The sequence below is a fragment of the Pimephales promelas genome, chromosome 15 (genome assembly GCF_988280905.1).
Source record: "Pimephales promelas chromosome 15, fPimPro1.hap1.1, whole genome shotgun sequence".
Lineage (NCBI taxonomy): Eukaryota > Metazoa > Chordata > Actinopteri > Cypriniformes > Leuciscidae > Pimephales > Pimephales promelas.
In genome coordinates, this window is record NC_142783.1 from 15,750,406 (window position 1) to 15,769,502 (window position 19,097).

The following is a 19,097-nucleotide window of genomic DNA, read 5'->3' on the forward strand; positions in this document are numbered from 1 at the left end:
GCATGTTTGTTTCGGAAGGGAATGATTCAGATTTCTCATGCCACAGCCACTAGAAGACAGACGTCAAGCTCTGTTTGAGTCTGCGTGTCAGGAAGAGAAGTCCTAAAAAAATCACTAAAAATGGGCTTCACTTGTCTCAATGGAGATGGCTCTGTCCACTTCTTATTACGGATATGACAAAAACCCAATAGGATTTTCCATTGGCTTTTGGATTATTGCAGAAATAAGCTCTGTGACTAACAAAAGTTGATGGGCCAGATTTACTAACAGCTTGCACCAGCACAAAGCCTCTTTTAGTGTTAAAAAAGCACCGTCAGGATTTTCTAGAGTGGAAAATTAGCGCTGAAAAGGTGTGAACCGGGTTATTTTTGCAGCTGATCTTATTGCATATGCATTTGTAAGTGTTTCCCTTTCAAACACACAATTTACTGTATGTGAGGACAGTATTTAAATGAATCATACAAGGTGGTTTACTAAGGTTTGCACTAGTCAGTTTACTGGTATTTGCGCCGTTATTTAATGCTCAAAACATCATGTCTGAAACCAGCCTCGAATTCGTGCTTCTCTTGGTAGACTGCGTCTGCGTTCTTTAGTCGTCAGTAGATCACGCGCAGATCTCCCATCATCTCTTATTTTGGAATTGCTCTCTCACGTTAATTTGCCCTATGATTCTTATTCATTTGATTCATCATGATAATCTTCACAAATGAACAAAACTTTAATGAATTTTGAAGCCTAAATCGACCAAAGTCAAAAGCTAAAGGTTGGCTATAAACGAACTACACCGCGGTTACTCGACTTCAGCATCATCAAGCCTTTGACAACTCTTTTTGTCTTTGTTTAAAAACATTTTCCATGAAAGTTTAAATTAGATTTGTTTGCAAGAGTGTGATTATAAACCTTATAAAAGTCACAGTAGAGGAATTTACCTGTTTAGCTGATGATGTTTAATGTCCCTGACAACCTCTGAATAGTCCCATTTAGCCACATGTTAGCAACTGCCTTTTATAAGACGGGTGAAAGCGTGTAAGAGTGTATTACTGATGCATTTTATGTCGTAGAATAAAACATCTTGAACTTGTGATAACCACAGACCTTATTTCAGGTATTTAATCAAAAACCCATTCAAAAAAAATGGAACCAGACTTGCTAAAATTTCGTTTCCGGGTTTTGGCCTACAAAAATACGTCATCCCTGCACCACTCTATTGGCAAACTGTTGTCTATACACTACATTCATTTAAAGAGATGGTTTAAAAATGTACTCACCCCTTTCAAACTTGTGTGATTTCTTCTGTGGAACATTAGCAGAATACTTTACGTTCAAAAGTTGTATCAGTTTACATTAGTTAATGCACTGTGAATTAACATGAACATTAACACAGGTTAGAAATTGATGTAAAATATACAGTATTAGCATTTTAGCCTTTAGCCTTAGAACAACATAAGAGTGAAAAATAATTTTTTGTGGGGTGAAATAAGGTGGATTTAGAAGCCTTTTTTTTTTCTTTGGTTAAAAATATCAAAAGACTTTGAAGAAGTTTGAGCCAACTTTAAACAGACTTTCGTTTTTTCTTTTTTTCTTTTGGAGCATTAATCTGATCTGTACAAATAGGGCTTTGATCAGGTGATTCGAGTCTGATGCTGAATGAAAAGCTTGGAGATCAAATCCTCCCACTTTGTCCCGTCCCAGAGGCATGTGGTGGAGGAGAGGATTGACGCATGGCCCAGACTGAGCTAAGCAACGGCTTGACTGCGCTCATCGCTTTAATGTCTTTGAGCTTTCACCTTGTATGGATTTTTTTCAATATGCTGTATTTTTGAGTGAAGCAAAATATTGAGCATGAAGAGTGATAGGACGAGGATTGATTTTATTCCACATAAGAGGATGAACTGAATTATTACTAATATTATTTTTCCATGTAACAAAAAAAAGATGAAAAATACATTTACATTTTGATTAGATTTTCAAAAATTTAGAATAAAGTACACTGATGAATCGTGTCCAATGCGTGTGGGATGTTTAGTCGGGTTTAAATGAAATAATTTAAATATAACAATAAAATGTAGATATTTAGGTTGTTCAAGACATGTTTATTTAGTTCTTTCTTTCTGTAAATACTTTTTCTCTCCTCTCTCAATAGGGTGCCCCTGTGTCTAGGTTTTCTGCTGGCCGGTGTTTTTTTCTTGGTGGTGAACATGACGTGTGCCATGCTGGTTCAAGGTGATGCGGCTGAGAGTCAGGTGAAGGATGCCGTTCTGGCACGAGTGCTGGTTAACGACAGCCTCTTCGTTCTCTGTGCCATCTCACTCGCCATATGCATCTTTAAGATCGCTAAAATGTCCTCTGCAAATGTCTACTTGGAATCAAAGGTAAGTGAACAAGGGATGCTGTTGGATTTTGAGATTTTATATCAAACATGTTTTTGTATTTGGATAATGGCTTGCTTCAAACTTAAAACATGTCATTAGTATGTACTTATACCTTGAAGAATGCGATTGGGGTTCAGAACGACAGTGCAGTGTTTTCAGAATGACAGCTGATTGCTTACGAACGGTGTTGAAAAAGTAATTACGGTTCGGTCTAAATGTGGTGATTTTTTTGTGGTTGTGATCTAGGGGACATCAGTATGCCAGGCCACAGCCATCGGGGCAGCAGTTATACTTCTCTACACTTCCAGAGCCTGTTATAACCTGGTTGTGGTGGCTCTCTCTCCTGAAGATCGGCCCAGCCCATTCAATTACGGCTGGTACAATGTATCTGACCAGGTACTCAATTATTAATTGTTAAAGCTTAAAAATTAAAGAAATTCCATTACAGACAGACAGACAGACAGACAGATTTTAAAGTGGATTAAAATAGAAAACGTCACTTTTAAATTGTAAAAATATTTCACAAAATTACTGTTTTTACTTTATTTTTGATCTAATAAATCCAGCCAGTTGGTGAGCATAAAAGATTCTTTCAAAAACATTGAGAAAACTTCCCGACCCCAAACTTTTGAATGGGTGTGCATGTATAAATCATAACACTGATAAACCCTCATTGAACTTTAACTGTCCCAGATAAACAAGTCTCCGAGCTCTCGCTGCTGCTAGTGTGGCAACAGCTGTTTGAGTTAATAATCAATGTTGTTTTCAACTTAATATGAGATGTATTAAAGTTATTATGCATTTATGTCTGCCATAGTTGCTAATTCATGTGTGTCCTGATTTAGTACTCTATCCTTCAAGGGTTCAAGTCATTCTGTTCTGCGTGTGGTAGATTTGAAGTATTATGGAGTATAATACATGCTGTGTGATGAATTGGAGATAATGTTTTTTGTTGCATATTTACAAATGCAGTTTTGGTGTTTTATAAAAAGAGATGTTGTCTTCATTCATTCAAAATAAAGTAATTCAACATGGATTATGCTTCTTTGCACACTGCAGAAACAATCCATTTGAGGGGATTTAGACGGATATGGGCTCTGTGGTGGAAAGGTCTTTTGTTTTTGCTATAAATAGCCTGGGCAAGGCTGCTGTGAAAGGACTGCTGCCTGGTGGTGACCTAGTTTGGGTTCACCTCTGAGACGGGCCGACTGGAGGCCGAGGTTCCCCTTCTCTGACTCAGCTGCATATGTTTGGGTGGCTGTCTGCTTGCTTATTCTTCATAAAGTCACTTTGTCTGTCCCATACAAAGCTGTTTTCAGGATTTGTTTTTCATCGTTTGGGATTGCATATATCCTGCTTTGTCCCGTGTTGTCTTTTTGTTGATATTTGGATTCATGATGTTTATGCTTTGTTTTTTTTTGTAGCTGTACCATGTTGTCATTTTTAATGGTAGTGGAGAATGTGTATGGGCTCTCTCTTGTAGGTTGGCATACTTTTTGGGGAAAATCGGACTGCAATTATTATTTATTTTTTTTCTGATTAAAAATTACGATTCAGATTTATAATGTTGTGCTTGTTTGACAGCACAATATGGTCAATTTTGATGATAATTATTATTTTATAATCATAAAGCTGCATAGTTATATTACTTTTTATAATTGTTAGTATTACTAAATAAAAATATTAAACAAAACAGGAAGTTTTACTGTCATTTGATTTCACCCTAAAATAAAAACGCAAGTATTTAAGAAAAATAAAATAATACTAATAATCTATTTTGAGTACAAATGTAAAATTAGTGCTAAAATGTATGGCTTTCTTAATTTCTATGTTTTCAAACAGTACAACTTTGAGCTTTTATTTTGACACAACACCACAGGAAGCCCTTAAAGCTTCTTCTTCTCTTTTTTTTTGTTGACACTTGTTTGGGAAGATGGTTGACGCACGTTGCATTCCCAAATGTACATTATAATTTGTTCAGTTCTGATTCATAACTGGTTAGCTAGAACAAGACAACACATCTTGATAATGTTGTTTTTGTAAAAATAAAAATACAGTAAAAACAGAAAAACTTGGTATAAGTCAGATGGCTTAGAAACACAATAGCACGTATATTTTTGGTTTTAAGTTGTCTAGTTTTAGTTTTAGCAATTTTATTTTTTTATTTAAATTTTTTTTTTAGTAATTATTGAATTTCAACTTAAACTTATTTTATTTTGGTTTGTTGCCAAGCCAGAGAAATTTTTCCATCTAATATTTATATTTTATTTCTTAATTCCAGTGTAGGAAAACATTTCATTTTAGCTAGCAATAACAACCCCAGTGTCAACTCTGACTAAGGTCTCTTGGCGTTTAAAGTGTATCAATACATCCATATGGTTTTCAGTTTTTAAATTTGTCATTGTGTTTGTCTCCAGGCGGATGCAGAGAAGATCAATGGGGAAGCCTATGTGGTCTTTGGGATCATCCTGTTCTTCTGGGAGTTGCTGCCCACCAGCCTGATGGTGTTGTTCTTCAGAGTGCAGCGGCCCAATCAGAACCTGGTGAAAGTCTAATCCTGTCTCACTTCTAAATCCGTCTGTCAATATCACAGCTGGACACTTACTCAATGACGAGAGCCTGAGATCGGCTTTTTTAAGCTCCAATGGAGAGCTGTTTTCCTGTCAGATAGAATTAATTACTCATACATCTGCCCCACTGAAAACAACATCACATGCTGCATTGATGCTGATCATATGGTTTTATTTATATTTTGTATACATTGTTTCCGCAGACACCGGGCGGCATGATCAACAGTCACAGCTTTAGTTCCAGGGCGTATTTCTTTGACAACCCACGGCGCTATGATAGTGACGACGATCTGTCTAGAAACACAACTTCCCGAGGAGAGAGATGCAGGTGTGTTTAGTCAAATTTTATCTTTTAAAAAGATAGCAGTGTTCTACTTGCTTTCAGTTAAGAGTTATTAAAGGAATACAAATATATTTACACAGTACAGGAGCCATCTGCCCCTTGAAATGAATCTTTTATAAACCAAAGAGTCAGTGAGTTTACAGAATTTCTCAATAAACATTGTTGTTCAGAAGTGCTTCACTAAGTGCATTGAAAGTGTCTTATATAGCTTTTAATAACAAGTGGTCAGTATGAAAGATTAATGCAAGTCTCACAGACCTAAAGCAGTTTTAAATCTGATGTACAGTGCCGTTTAAAGTTTGGGGTTGGTTAAAAAAAAAAATATTTAAATATATACAGTACTCATCAAGGCTGCATTTATTTATTTTCTTTGATTAATAGAAAGAGCAGTATTTATTTAATATAACTTTACTGTCACAATTGAATGCATCCTTGCTAAATAAGTTAATTTTCTAAAAATTAATACTAATAATTTTTACCGACCCCAACCTTTTGAATCTCTTACTCATGGGCAAGTTTAAGGCTGTTCTTGTTAAATGTGTTGCATGTAGTTACAATTTGTAACTACTAGTAATAATAGTTACAGTACATGCAACTACCCCTAATCCTAACTATAACCCTATAGTAAGTACATGTAGTTAATTAATATTACTCAGTTTTTAAATTTGTAACAAGGACACCTTAAAATAAAGTGTAACCGAACCAGTTCAATCATTTGTTTGCGAATAGCAATGATTTATTTTTTATTTATTTTTTTCTTGTTGTATTTGTGACCATTTTAGTGCGTCTTGGGGCCCCTATGCAAATTCACGTCTTTCCAAACCTGTATGACTTTCTGTTTTTAGTGAACTTTTCCTTTAACTCTTTCCCCGTCAGTGTTGTTTGAAAAAAAAGATGCCAGCCACGATGACACTGCCACCGTTTTTGATCATTTTCACAAAAAGAAACAGCAAAAAAGCTGAAAAAAAAGTCTTTTGTCAAAGACTTCATCGAATTCAGAAAGATGATCAAAAATAGATCTAGTAAACCGACTCTTATCAACACCTTCAAAGCTTGCAGAGTTATACGTAGCTCGTACTGGGTTGACATTTCATTCCATAACATTAGGCAGTTTTGATTTATATGGTTTTTAATGTTGATGATTGTGTTATTTTACATATTCATATGATATCGCTTGTTTCTGCATCTTCCTCGCACGTATTTTGATCAGGAGATTCTTTACTCTTTCTGAAGATGTGCAATAGCGCCGCCTAGCGTCTAACCGCCCTTTGGCACCAAGATTGATAACTATATTAGCGTCCACACCAGCAGACGATATTTTCCCGTTTATTCCGAGCATGCGATGTAATTCATAATTTTCAGTCATGTGACTTCCATGAATGCCTGGCGGGCGACAAAAGGGTACTTTTAACGTAGAGTCCAGTAGTTCCAGGCATAGCTATGGACTAGGATTAACTCCAAGGTGAAGGTAGTTAAATTGTGTAAGTTTTAGATAATCGAGCACAGTAATAAATTAATTCCTCCGTAAATAATCTAGCTCTTCTGTTCTCATTGAAAACCATAGATATCGCAAACCTCAAAACAACCCATCACACACTTTTGTTCTTTTTAGCAAAATACGACAGCTGCGTTTTCACCGCCACCGGCGAAAGCGTCAAAGTGCCCAGAAGTCATTCGTTTTTCAATAAATTTTTCGGCTCTCACGGTGACGGTGTGAACATACAGTTAGCCTCATAACCATAGACTGTAAAAAAAATATGGACGTAGTATCCGTGACATCACCCGTAGGTTTCTGAAGAGCGTTTTTGAAGCCTAAAGTGGGCAAGGCTGGCCGTCGCCATCTTGGCAGCACGTCACTTCTCGTCACTACCGGATAACATAAAATGAGCAAAGAGACGTGACGTGGGTGGAGCTGAGGTGCTAATGCTATATGCTACTGGCCTCGAGTTAAAATGACAGTTGATTGAAGAATTAAAGCCAAAAGTTTAAAGTTAATGTTTTTGCCCTTATATTATAACAGTTAAAAGACGTAACTAAAAGTGAGACTATTTACTTTACTTTTTATCAACTTTATTAATCTCACAAGGGGCAAGTAGTTGAGAGCATGTGTACAACAGTACATAACACAGATCACACACATTTCTCACAACATACAAGCAGTCTACTATGTGTATCGTGATGCATTATTATTATTCTGCTAGTTAAAAAGGTATTTTCACACAGACAGTAACTTACAATATTGCTCTGAGCTTGTGCGTGTGACAGTGACTCATGCACATACATGTCAGTCAGCAGGGCATCGCACGTCAAGTTCGTAAAGAGCTTTATTCAGTCCGTTTTACAATCTGATTTTGGCCGCCTCTCAATTTCTCAGATGGGTTAAACCAAAGATATTACCTCAGAAGTTCAAGTAAATGCACTAGAAATCCGCGCTCAAAATTAGCGATATAGACCAAAACAACTATTTGCCACCAGGCTGTAAACATGTTTTTTTTCTGCAGGGAGATACAGATTTGACTCGCTTTTGCAGCCAGCCTCAAACGGCCACTCTATGAATTGCAGTTTAATTCACTTCCGTGACGGGGAGGTTGCCGCTTGCTCACAAAAGCTGACTCGCCGAACCAGCTGGTGGCGTTGATTGACGAAACTACAGGTTAACTTAAAGACACGGTTAACTACATGATCATACACCCATTGTATTCAAACAAATGTTGAAATTACCTTGAGTGATGGAATGATCACTGCACAGATGTGTAACGTTATACTGTGAAGGTTGCTTATCTCATCTGGTTAGTGCAACCAATCGCACAACAACTATCTGGCGTGTCATTTCCAACTTTTGTATAAAAACTGACGACATTTTCATTGCTGGAGAATGGAGTTCTTACCCGCCAGCCAGTACTTGTGACGTCACTTGCAAAGTATAAATTTGAGCTCTTAAAAAAAGGGTGGGTACTGATTGGCTGTTCATAAGCTGGGAAAAAATCGTCCTGCAACTGATTTCACCGATATTGTTTCTCTGTGATGTCTTCATTATAGCGAGATAGTGTGGTGACTCTGCTATTCTTTTATATTTAGAACGATATCTCTATTGTTATAGTTATCCTCCTTAGTGTGAACGGGCCTTACGTGTTAAGGTTCTGTTTTGCAGCAGTATCCTGTCGTCCACGTCACAGACGGGCCCAAGTTGGTACGGCTCTATCCAGAGGAATGGCAGCCTTACGCCGATCCCTCACCTGCTGAACGGCCCCCAAACATCAACCGCCCCTCTACTCTTTGCCTACGGCAGCAATCAGACCAACCAACACCACAATTACTATTCCACCCCTCAAAACTACTACTCAACCTCTCAAACGCACTACACCACCCCTCAGAACTAATGTGGGATCCATCTAGTGTGAGGTTTGGGACATCACTGAGCAGTGTTTTATGGTTGTCTTCCCCCTCAGTCAATTGATCTGCTCGCATCCATGTGGCTGAAAATTTTAAAGGGACAACTCCAAGATGGGGGGGGGGGGTGCTTTATTTGGACCAAATGGACCAGATTTTCCTCTTTCTTTAATGTTCTCATTACCGAAAACCATTCATCCCATCAACTTTCCTTGGGTTCAGAATGTTGTCGCAATTAGACTTTAGCACATGGACTCCCCTCTGTGAGTTGGGATGTACTTTTTGCACTTACTGTGGGCCTACAGTTCATATTTGGATCAGTTGGAATAGGTGTAGGCCAGAATGTGATGGTGGTGAGGATTTTTGGGGAGTATACTTTTTAATATTACTTCGTCTTTGAGAAACAGCATGAGCCCATGGTCCATCCGAGACATGGAAGTAAAAGAGGATTCTGGGTCCGTTGGTACTTGGACCAAACGTGCACTGTCATTCACGAAATCCACGTGTCTCTTTCTTGATTTCCTTTAACGTTTTTATTCTGTTGCCAAAGAGCCTGTGCTTAAATCCATCTATGGTAGTAGGTTTCCATGCTTCCCAAAGACTCCTGATTCCCACAATCCCTGGAATGACGATTGAACTCTAGTGTATTCAAATGTACCAAGTGTGACTAACTCTACTTACATCCTCTAATATTTTGGTACTTGGCTTCATAAGAACACTCTGAGGGCTTGTGGGTGAATTTACCTGCGTATTTCAGTAGTCAAAATCTAGTATATCATTCTCTAGGGAAGCCAGAAATGGTGCCATCGTATGGGTTTCCTAGATGAAAAATTGTTGCACAAATTTGACGTTTGTATTGAACGTTTCATAAGCTTTATATCTTCGTTCCTGTATAATTGTATTTCAGGAGCGTGATTGGCCAGCAATCAGTGCCCCATATCCAGCTTAAATGAAGCGGCCCTTTCCATTTCCCTGAAATGTAATTGTTTTGTTTTTTAGCAAAAAACAAAGCAAAAAAATGAAGCTTATTTTTGTATCCCCTAATTTGCTGCTCCATATGTTATGAGCTGTGTATAAGATATCAACAATCATTTGGCTGAAGCAATCATCAGATGTGGTGTAAATATGATGAATAGGCAGCTGTATGGTTGAAACGTCATTCGCACCTGCTCTATTGGGTTTATTTTTAAAATGTGTTATTTTAAAAAGCGTCTTGCAGGATTTTGTGTATGCTGTACTAAACAAGTGGATGATTTTCATTGATTTGAACATTTTAAGTTGGCCTGCTTCCTTGCTTTCTGCCAGCTGATGTGTAGCAAAGCTTTTCACATGTTGGCGAACATGAGCGTTAAGTGATGGAATGGTTGTGCGTTCAAATTGAATGCTGATTGGGTTCATTTCCTGACTAACCAGAGAAAGGATGGGGACGTGTATGAGTTGTAGGTTTGTTTTTATTTTTTATTAATTTATAAATGTGAGTCTGGTCTGTAAAATGTTACTGTGAAAATCTGTCTTATCAACTCTTGAATCTAGCAAAAGAGCAAGTAAAGCCTTTTTTTTTTTTTGTTTGAGGCCAATGAATGTAACTTGTTTACCCATGTTCATAGTTCATTAAAAATGTACACAAGCACTACCATAAAAAATAAAGTTTTATTGCACTGTTTTAAAAGCAGGTCTGGTGTGAAGTCTGGGTTTTTATGGTTTTAACTATTTAACTAACCCTCTCATGGTCCTCGGTCACTTCTGACCGAATAATTTTAAAAAAATCACAGCTTCATCGGAAGGTTATGATACTTGGTGACTTTTCTGCATTTGGTTTGTGAATACAAAAAAAAAAAAATTGACGTCATGATCTGGGCATGCTAAGTGGTCGTAAAAAAAATTAATCACAATTTTGGATTTCGCTCAAAAATGACCCCTATAGGAAATGAATGGAAAATTGAGAAAAACTCAAATTCACCACATTTTTTTTAAACGTTAAAGTGTTATTATTGAATGAATTGCATTTTTGATACAAATTCTGAAAAAAATGGGTATAAAATTTGAAAACACAAGCTTCTCTTTCTAATCAAATGTTTGGCTGTAATTATAATGCAAAATCTAACACTTTTTTTATCACTATTTCTAAAAAAAAAAATCTAAAACTTAATAAGAAATCATTTTTGAGATTGCTTAAAATATATTCAAATCCACAAAAAAAAAAAAAAAAAGTGTTCATAAACAGCGGGGAATTCACATGCATGCCTCTCCATAGAGAGCTGTGCATGTCATTTAGTGGTTACAATATATATATATATATATATATATATATATATATATATATTATTGTTATTTTTTCCATGACAAAAATAGACAATAAATATTAATAAATTTAATCAAATTGTCTCAAAATACTTAACTAAAAAGAATAAATATTATAGAACAAAATTAAATTGCATTGGTTTTTACTGGGATGGAGGAAGTTTCATTAGGTGTCCGGTCACTTCTGACCGGGAAGGCTCAGGACGTGACTCCTAAACGAAGACCATCAGAGGGTTAATCACAAAACACTGGTGGATTTATCATATTCTGCCAAAAACTTAATTCTGTATTTGATGCTTTTCTGAAGAAACAGTACATTTTTCAAATGGTGAATTTGCTAACATTTTGCTAATTCCCTGGCTAATAATTTGTAGTTAAGACAATTAAAAACTTGGAGTTCAGCCATTTTGGCTCGGCCCTTTTTCTTTATTTTTTTTTTCCCCCAGGAGTGTATCTATGCATACATGTTTTTCAACTCCAGATCTAAAGTGTTTCTTTCTTTCCCTCTGTGTTTTCCATTTAAAATACTAGCATTCATTTGTCTTGATAAATGTCTTAACCTAATTGTGTTTTCGTTTCTTGGCTGAACTGCAGGCCACAATTGAATTTGGTTAGATCTCACTGAGTCTCATGGAACAGCTTAAATGAGGAGCCTATGAATCTTGGGTCCACCTCTTAAGATCGCCAGCTGTGTATTTAATGTTTGATTCAGCACTTTGCATATTCAGCAGTTTTAGCATGTAATGTCAAACCTTTGTCAGTAGCATTACATCTCAACTGGAAGATCATGGAACTAACAATATCAAGGGTTTGATTGCCAAGGAACAATATAGATCACATATGGAGTGTACACATTGAAAGTGTCAAAAGAATCAATGCAAATGTATAAAACGCATATAAACCTCCCACATGTACTTGCTTTACATCAAAGCACTGTAAAAAAATATTGTTGGTTTAACTTAAAGTAAGTAACCTGGTTGCCTTAAAGTCTTAAGTTCATTGAACTGTAAAAAAGTGAGTTAATTCAATGAAAGAGATTAATCATCAGAAAACTCAAAATTATATGTTATCTGAACTAAATAAATTATTTAAGTTGATTTGACAAAATAAAAAATGTAGTGATTACTACACTGAAAAAAAAATATTGTTGGTTTAACTTAAAAAAGTAAGTAACCTGGGTTGCCTTTGTTGATTGAACTGGAAAAAGTGAGTTAATACAATGAAGGGGATTAATTTAATCATCAGAAACTCAAAATAATAAGTTATCTCAACTAAATAAATTATTATAAAGTTGATTTGACAAAAGAAAATATGTTGTGATAACAAATCTTGAAAATATTTTTTTTTACAGTGAATGAAAAATGATGTCCAAAATAAAACATTGATCTTAAATGTAGTCAAGGTGCTCATAAAATCTGTCATATTCAGGAATGACTACACAACAATTATAACCACATCTTTACCCCCCCCCCCCCCTAAAAAATGTACACCTATAATGAAATGCCAGCTTAACTTCATATAATGCAACGTTTCTCCCTCTTGTAAACCATTTAAAGTATATTTATGTATTTCCATTGAGTTTCCAAGAGGAAACTTGTTACTTGTAATACAAAAACATTGAATAGTGTAAAATTAGCCCTAACATTACAGTTTTGAGACTAAAGTGCTCAGTTCTTTTGGGTTAAACAGTGCAAGAGCTGTTAAACTGTATTTATCAACAGCTGTTATAAAACATCATTCTGAAAACGGTTATTTATCAACCCAAAAGAATATAATTCCGTCATTTCATGTGATAATGGACATCAAGCCCTTGACTGTTGCCAGAGGATGGACTGTCACTGTTTGAGCTTTGACAACAGCGACCGGAAGTTCTTCAACTCTCTAACACTCGTTGAGATCCTGAAAAAAAAAAATCATGACCCATTTCAACTAAAAATATTTGTACATAAATAGACATAGACATTTCTTTTGAGTGACTTACCTTCCAAAGGCATTGAACAAAGACACAATTTCCTGCCGGCTGAGCTGAAATGATGGATTGGTGTTGCTTGTGTTGGGCATGGCCTCGATTTGCCTTTCCGAGAACAGGATTTTCAGTGCGGTTCCCAGGCCCTGGGTCTATGAGAGACATTTATTGAATTTCACATATAAACACAAATAACATTATCTGATTACCCGTCACGATCTTTGTTGTCTTACCTGCAGTTTGCCCCAAAGTCTGCATTTAAAGCATTCGACACAATCCATGATACGCGAGATGTTCTTAAAGGTGCGCTTGAAGTCTTCCTATAGTCAGGGAACAAACAATTTATTTATTATTTCTCTAAAAACGTACGTTTCTGTAACATTGTTGTAACTGTAACAACCTTTAGTTGCATGGCTTCTTTCTTATTTCCAGCAAACAGAGCAGTCTCGTCAAAATGCAATGGAAAGGATCTGCGAATTAAGAATTAGTTATATTTCGGCTGGAATACACTACACCAGGAGTTTCACACGGACCCCCAAATATCATCATCCTTGTGTGAGGAACCCCATCTTAAAATGTAGGCATCAATCTTTTATAAACCCCCAATTTATACACTGAAGAATTTATATTAGAAATCTAAAATTATGTATTATTATCTATACAGTTACATTATTACAGTATATATTGTATTCACTATAATAATGTACTGTTAAATGTACTCATTTGTTTATTTATAGATAATAAATTAACTCTGCTAACTTTTATTTATAACATTTAATACAAATACGTTTCCAGTTAACATGGCAAATCTAATAAAGTTGTTCATATTTTCATTTTAAAAATAATTTAATACACAATTATAATGGTATGCTTTGTGTTAAATGACCTTTTTTAGTAAATGACAAAAAACAAAGGGCGTTTCTAATACAACAGCTGATGGAGTGACGGCAAACTTCACGTCATTCTCTCTTCTGACTGCTGTTATCAATTTCTTTAATTTTTTTATGCAAATATCGCATAGTTTATTGTAGCCTTTAGTTATATATATATATAAAAATATTACCAAAATAAAAATATTCATAACCCAATATTTTAACCACACTAAATGGGTTGGTTCCAGTTTTGATGCAACCACTGCAATGCTCTTACTTGGCCACATGGAGGAGCTCTAAAAGCAGTTTCTTGTTCTCGTTGTCTTGTGTCGGCTGGCCGGTGTACAAATGGAAGGTGGAACGTTCAAAATATGGTAGAATCTTGGCCAGAGCACGCAGCTCAATGAGGTACAGGAAGTAGAGGTTGCGTAGCCTCTTCGGCCCCTCCCCTTCTGTCAGCTCCTCGTCAAACCTCAGCTGGAACTCGGACACATTGTGACCCCACTTCATTTCGAACCAGTTTTCTGACCAATCAAATCAGACAAGTTTAAACAGTGCCAGGAAATTTGAATAATTATAAAGAAACAAACTAGTAGTACTTCTCACCATTGAGGAGGTACCTGGCACTCAGGTGTATGTTTATACTGCAATGCAGTCCTGAGATCAGCCTGAAGAAAGCTCGTTTCTCCACACACAAGCCTGGGGAAACAACAAGAGGAATATAAGGAACATGTCAATACAACATTATAAAAATAGAGCACTTTAAAAGGCATAGTTCTGTCATCATTTAATCAGCCTTAAGTTGTTCCAAACCTGTATGATTTTTTTTCTTCTGCTGAACAGGGCGCAGTGGATAAGACACATGCCTTTGGTGTGAGCGACTCTGGTTTTAAATCCTCTGTGAGACACCAATGTGTCCCTGAGCAAGACACTTAACCCCTAGTTGCTCCAGAGGCGTGCGACCTCTGACATATATAGCAATTGTAAGTCGTTTTGGATAAATAAATAAAATAATGAATAAATAAATAAATGTAAATGTGAACACAAAGGATACTTTGAAGAATGTCGGTAACTAAACAGTTGATGGGCCGGGCCCCATTGACTTCCATAGTATGGAGGAAAAAAAGTACTATGGAAGTCAATTGGGCCTATCGACTGTTACTGACATTCTTCAAAATATCTCATTTTGTGTTAAAGGTTTGAAACAACTTGAGGGTGAGTAATAGCATAATAGCAAGAGTCACTTACCCTCCAGCCAGCGATGGAACCCCTGACCTTAAAAATGAAATAGACTTGTCATTATCTAGATAATCAAATTGGGTTAAATGTTTCTGAAGAACATGACCTTACCATCATCTCCTAAAGTGGACAGAAAGAGAGAGAGAGAGAGAGAGGATTATAGGTCTTGAGCATCACTATTTGATCTACTGTGTGTACTGAAAAATCTATGTGCTTTAAAACTGACACATTTTAGACTCAAAAACACAAAACAATGCATTAACAATAAATGCTCACCACTGTAGGACACCAAAGGATTCAGCGGTCGCTTAACTGAATACGGTCTGAAAAAGTAACAAAAAAGAATGGCAGTTGTTACAACATTATGAGTACTGTGGGATTACAAATTTAAGAATCTGATCTGCAGCTGATCCTACTGTACGTCTTGACATAACATCAAAAGAAGTCAAAAGATTTAGGGTGAACATTATGGATGGGTTTTGCAGGTATGAACCAACTAATTAAGGCCTGAACCTTTTGGAAGGGGGTCTTAAAAGTATGTATTCTTTTTATTACATTAAGTGTTTTGATGTTTTTAAAAAGAAGTCTTATGTTCACCAAGGTTGCATTTATTTGATACAGTAAAATCAGTAATATTGTGAAATATGAATACAATTTAAAATAACTGTTTTCTATTTTATTATTTTTAAAATGTAATTTATTATTGTGATGCAAAGCTGAATTGTCAGCATCATTACTCCAGTCTTCAGTGTCAGAAATCATTCTAATAAGCTGATTTGATGCTCAAGAAACATTTCTTATTATTATCAATGTTGAAACAGTTGTGCTGCTTAATATTTTTGTGGATTTTTCTTTGATTAATACAAAGTTAAACAGCATTTATTTGAAAAATAAATATTTTGCATCATTATAAATGTCTTTTCTGATCAATATAACGCATCCTTGCTGAATAATATTAATTTCCTTAAAAATAATCTTACTGACCCCAAACCTCTGAAATCTAGTGTTAATTAATTTCAAACAGCATTTCAAACATTTCAGTAATCACAAATGTTAAAGGTTCACAGTTTTTTTTATGTCATGTACGATATGTCAATAACCTATTTTACAAATAATCAGAAAAGGACTGAGTGTTTAAGTCAGAGTGCACAAAACACTCACGAATAGATGTTGTGATTGACATTTAACAAAATTGCTATCAAAAGACCATGAAGTTAGATGGCTAAGATAGTTGGCTAACTATTCTTAAGGCCCTATACTTAATTGTCCACGTGCCGCTCCATCTCGTGCACAGTTTAGCCTTTAAAAGTATACTCCTTTGGCCATGAGTGCGGAACGATATGCTCGGTGTGAGCGCTCTATCTAGTCTAGTGGACCCCCTGAAGTTCAACTGAATAATTTGCACACTGATCAGAATAAATGTGACTGTGACTCTTTACTTGAAGCAGTTCTCCTCATATATGCTGTTCCAGATCCGCCAGGCCTCTGGTCCTTTATAGCCGGTGAAACGCTCAGGGTTAAGCAGGAGATCAACATACTTTGATTCAGGTGAGTCCTCATCTAAAAAAAGACAAAAGAAATCAATGGCGCGGCCTGTGGAGGATGACTTAAAGCTGTAAAGCATACGGCTATTGTAGCCCAATGTGAGCTTGCCAATTATCAGGCACCTCAAATAAAGAAAAAAACAGATTATTTGATCAAACTAACAAACTACCATCCAACATGCAGAAACGATCTGATTCATCATCGTGTTTCTTCCACTCTTGAAGAGCCTGAAGTGTCTCATCACTACACAGAGAAACACTGAGTGAGAACTTACACAGACAAGGTCAAAAAGTTAAGAAATCTTGGGGTATTCTTGACTCTCAGAAGGTGCAACACTTTTTAAACGAACCTCAGAGAACTGTTGACAGCTCCAAGTTTTTCTGCCTTCTCACATTTCTGTATATCCTGACTAGCAGCTTCTGAATACTACAGGGAAAAATGATTAACATCCAACAACAACAATATGCATGGTATACCTTATATGACTTTCTAATACCTTATAACTGCTGGATTTAAGGCCTTCTGGTACTTCACTCTGCTCAGAGAGACACAATGAGTCTTTTCATTTTACAGAATCCCGCAAGACAAAATCATCTGAATGAACTTTGCAAACTCACCGGTGTACACGGTTTCACAGCACAGTATTTGAGTCCACACTGGCTGTGGTCTGTCCAGAACGGACAGGGGTTGTTCAGATTGACCTGAGGAGCAGACTATTGAATATTAGAGATGAACAATGAATAGATATTTTCACTTTATGTAGCCTATTGTCAACAATAAAATCACCTGGTAAAACCGGAAATAATCAGATGATAGTAGTTTCTGTAGTTTGGGAAAGATTTCTTTGTTGTTGAAACTGTCGATGGTCTCAACATCACAAGCACAATCATCAAGATCACCAGTGACCTACAACCAAAATGACATGAGTTAATCAATCAAAAGTGACAAATTTCAACATTTATTGCTTAATCAGGTTTATTCGCAAATAGACACTAACAACAATCAGTCTCAGAACATGCGTTTACAAATAAAAGTACTGTGATGGATGGTATGGTGTGGTGATGGTTGCAAATTGTAGTAGTATAGTAGCCTACTTTATATATCACTACACCTTTTCAGCCAAGTTATTTGTGGTGGATATAGAAATTATAAAATAATATTACTTAATCACACACAAAGAGCCCCAAAGTTGATGAAATATCTGAGCTGATCATAACTACAAAACAATTATAGAAATTACTTTGTAGGCCACTAAATCACAATTTCAAACAGGATAATTATAGTTCACAATAAAATATATATATAATTTACTTAAAACAAAATAAACTAACTGAAATAAAATACAATGTTTAAATAATTTTATTTCAGTTAGTTGCCAATGGCAAAAATGTCTCATTGAACTAAAATAAATAAAACTGAACTAAAAAAAGAAAACACACAACACAATAAAGTTACTTCGACTAAAATTAAAATCAAGACGGAAAATATAAAATAACATACAAAATATTAATAAAAAATATAATAGTAGCCATGTTCCATGACAGTGGGAATATAACACAGGGTATGCTATATTTGAGTGATTATAGCATATTTGTATGGTTTCAGATAAAATAAACCATTACTATTGTAATTTTTAGGTCAGTGACACATATTTGATTAACTAAAATTTGTTTCCAAAGCGATGTTGTATTTGTGCGTCTCACCTGACAGAAGCACCTGTGAGCAGCGGATCCAGCTGTCGTCACGTGAACGCTAGTGAGTAAAACAGCCAACAGAATGAAAGATGTCATTGTCATTGAACCGAGTTCGGCACAAACGGGTCTTCTTCGCACTGCTGCTTACACGTATTTGTGTAATGCGTAGTTCAAACAAATAACACGCAAAGACACGTTCACTTCCGATTGAATCAGCCGCTACGTGAAGTACGTGACCCAACTCACTGCTGCGACACGACACCCGATACAATGAATGATTGGAGCTAACGCACATTCACAAAGCATTTTGTCACAAAATATGCTTTATTTTATTATCATATAACTGTCTCAGTGAATCTGTCGGGTTCAACAGTAATATCAGCTCTTCTAATATGAACTAGGAGGAACGCCTTCCTTTGGATGAAAATTGCACTACATGCAGTTCTCCGCATGATGTCGCCAAATACTAAGTTAATAGGCGGTGTTACAATCTGTCAACCGTACGTACAGAATCAGATATTTTCTGATGGTGAAATTGATGTTTCTAGTGATGTTCTCTTCTTAAACAAGCAGAACTTTTAAATACAGTAGCCTACATCTTTTTATTTAACTGTTAAAAATCAAGAAACCTTTTTTCAAGTGTAATACAGCAACATGTTTTAGACCTGTCTGTATTTTCTTGTAATTATACAGTATAATATGAATATTTTTAGCAGATATCTCTCTTTTCTTAGAATAATATTTATTTATAATATTCTATATATTGTTTCTAATGTTTCCGATTGATCTGTCTGTCTCATGTGAT

The 19,097-nt window shown here is 35.9% G+C and overlaps 2 protein-coding genes across 3 annotated transcripts in view; one reads left to right on the forward strand and one right to left on the reverse strand.

Annotated features, from left to right (window-relative positions):
* Positions 1-10,347, forward strand: part of gpr137c (G protein-coupled receptor 137c) — a 27,539-nt gene extending 17,192 nt beyond the window's left edge. Inside the window, exons 3-7 of one of the 2 annotated variants that reach the window (XM_039672318.2) lie at positions 2,144-2,372; positions 2,619-2,768; positions 4,790-4,915; positions 5,146-5,270; positions 8,440-10,347. In XM_039672318.2, the coding sequence (XP_039528252.2) occupies positions 2,144-2,372; positions 2,619-2,768; positions 4,790-4,915; positions 5,146-5,270; positions 8,440-8,665 (856 nt within the window). In that variant the 3' untranslated portion in view covers positions 8,666-10,347. Of the gene's footprint in view, positions 1-2,143; positions 2,373-2,618; positions 2,769-4,789; positions 4,916-5,145; positions 5,271-8,436 lie in introns of both variants that reach the window. The other variant, XM_039672310.2, reaches the window with a different exon arrangement.
* ero1a (endoplasmic reticulum oxidoreductase 1 alpha) lies at positions 10,210-18,687 on the reverse strand. The gene is made up of 16 exons (XM_039672288.2): positions 18,302-18,687; positions 17,385-17,504; positions 17,216-17,299; positions 17,095-17,133; positions 16,948-17,024; positions 16,768-16,841; positions 16,493-16,613; positions 15,330-15,376; positions 15,165-15,173; positions 15,063-15,089; positions 14,421-14,513; positions 14,092-14,338; positions 13,343-13,412; positions 13,176-13,262; positions 12,958-13,094; positions 10,210-12,875 (listed from the first exon to the last, which is right to left on the reverse strand). The coding sequence occupies exons 1-16, from the start codon at positions 18,392-18,394 to the stop codon at positions 12,812-12,814; spliced, it is 1,389 nt and encodes a 462-aa protein (XP_039528222.2). The 5' UTR covers positions 18,395-18,687; the 3' UTR covers positions 10,210-12,811.
* Between the last annotated feature and the right edge of the window lie 410 nt (positions 18,688-19,097).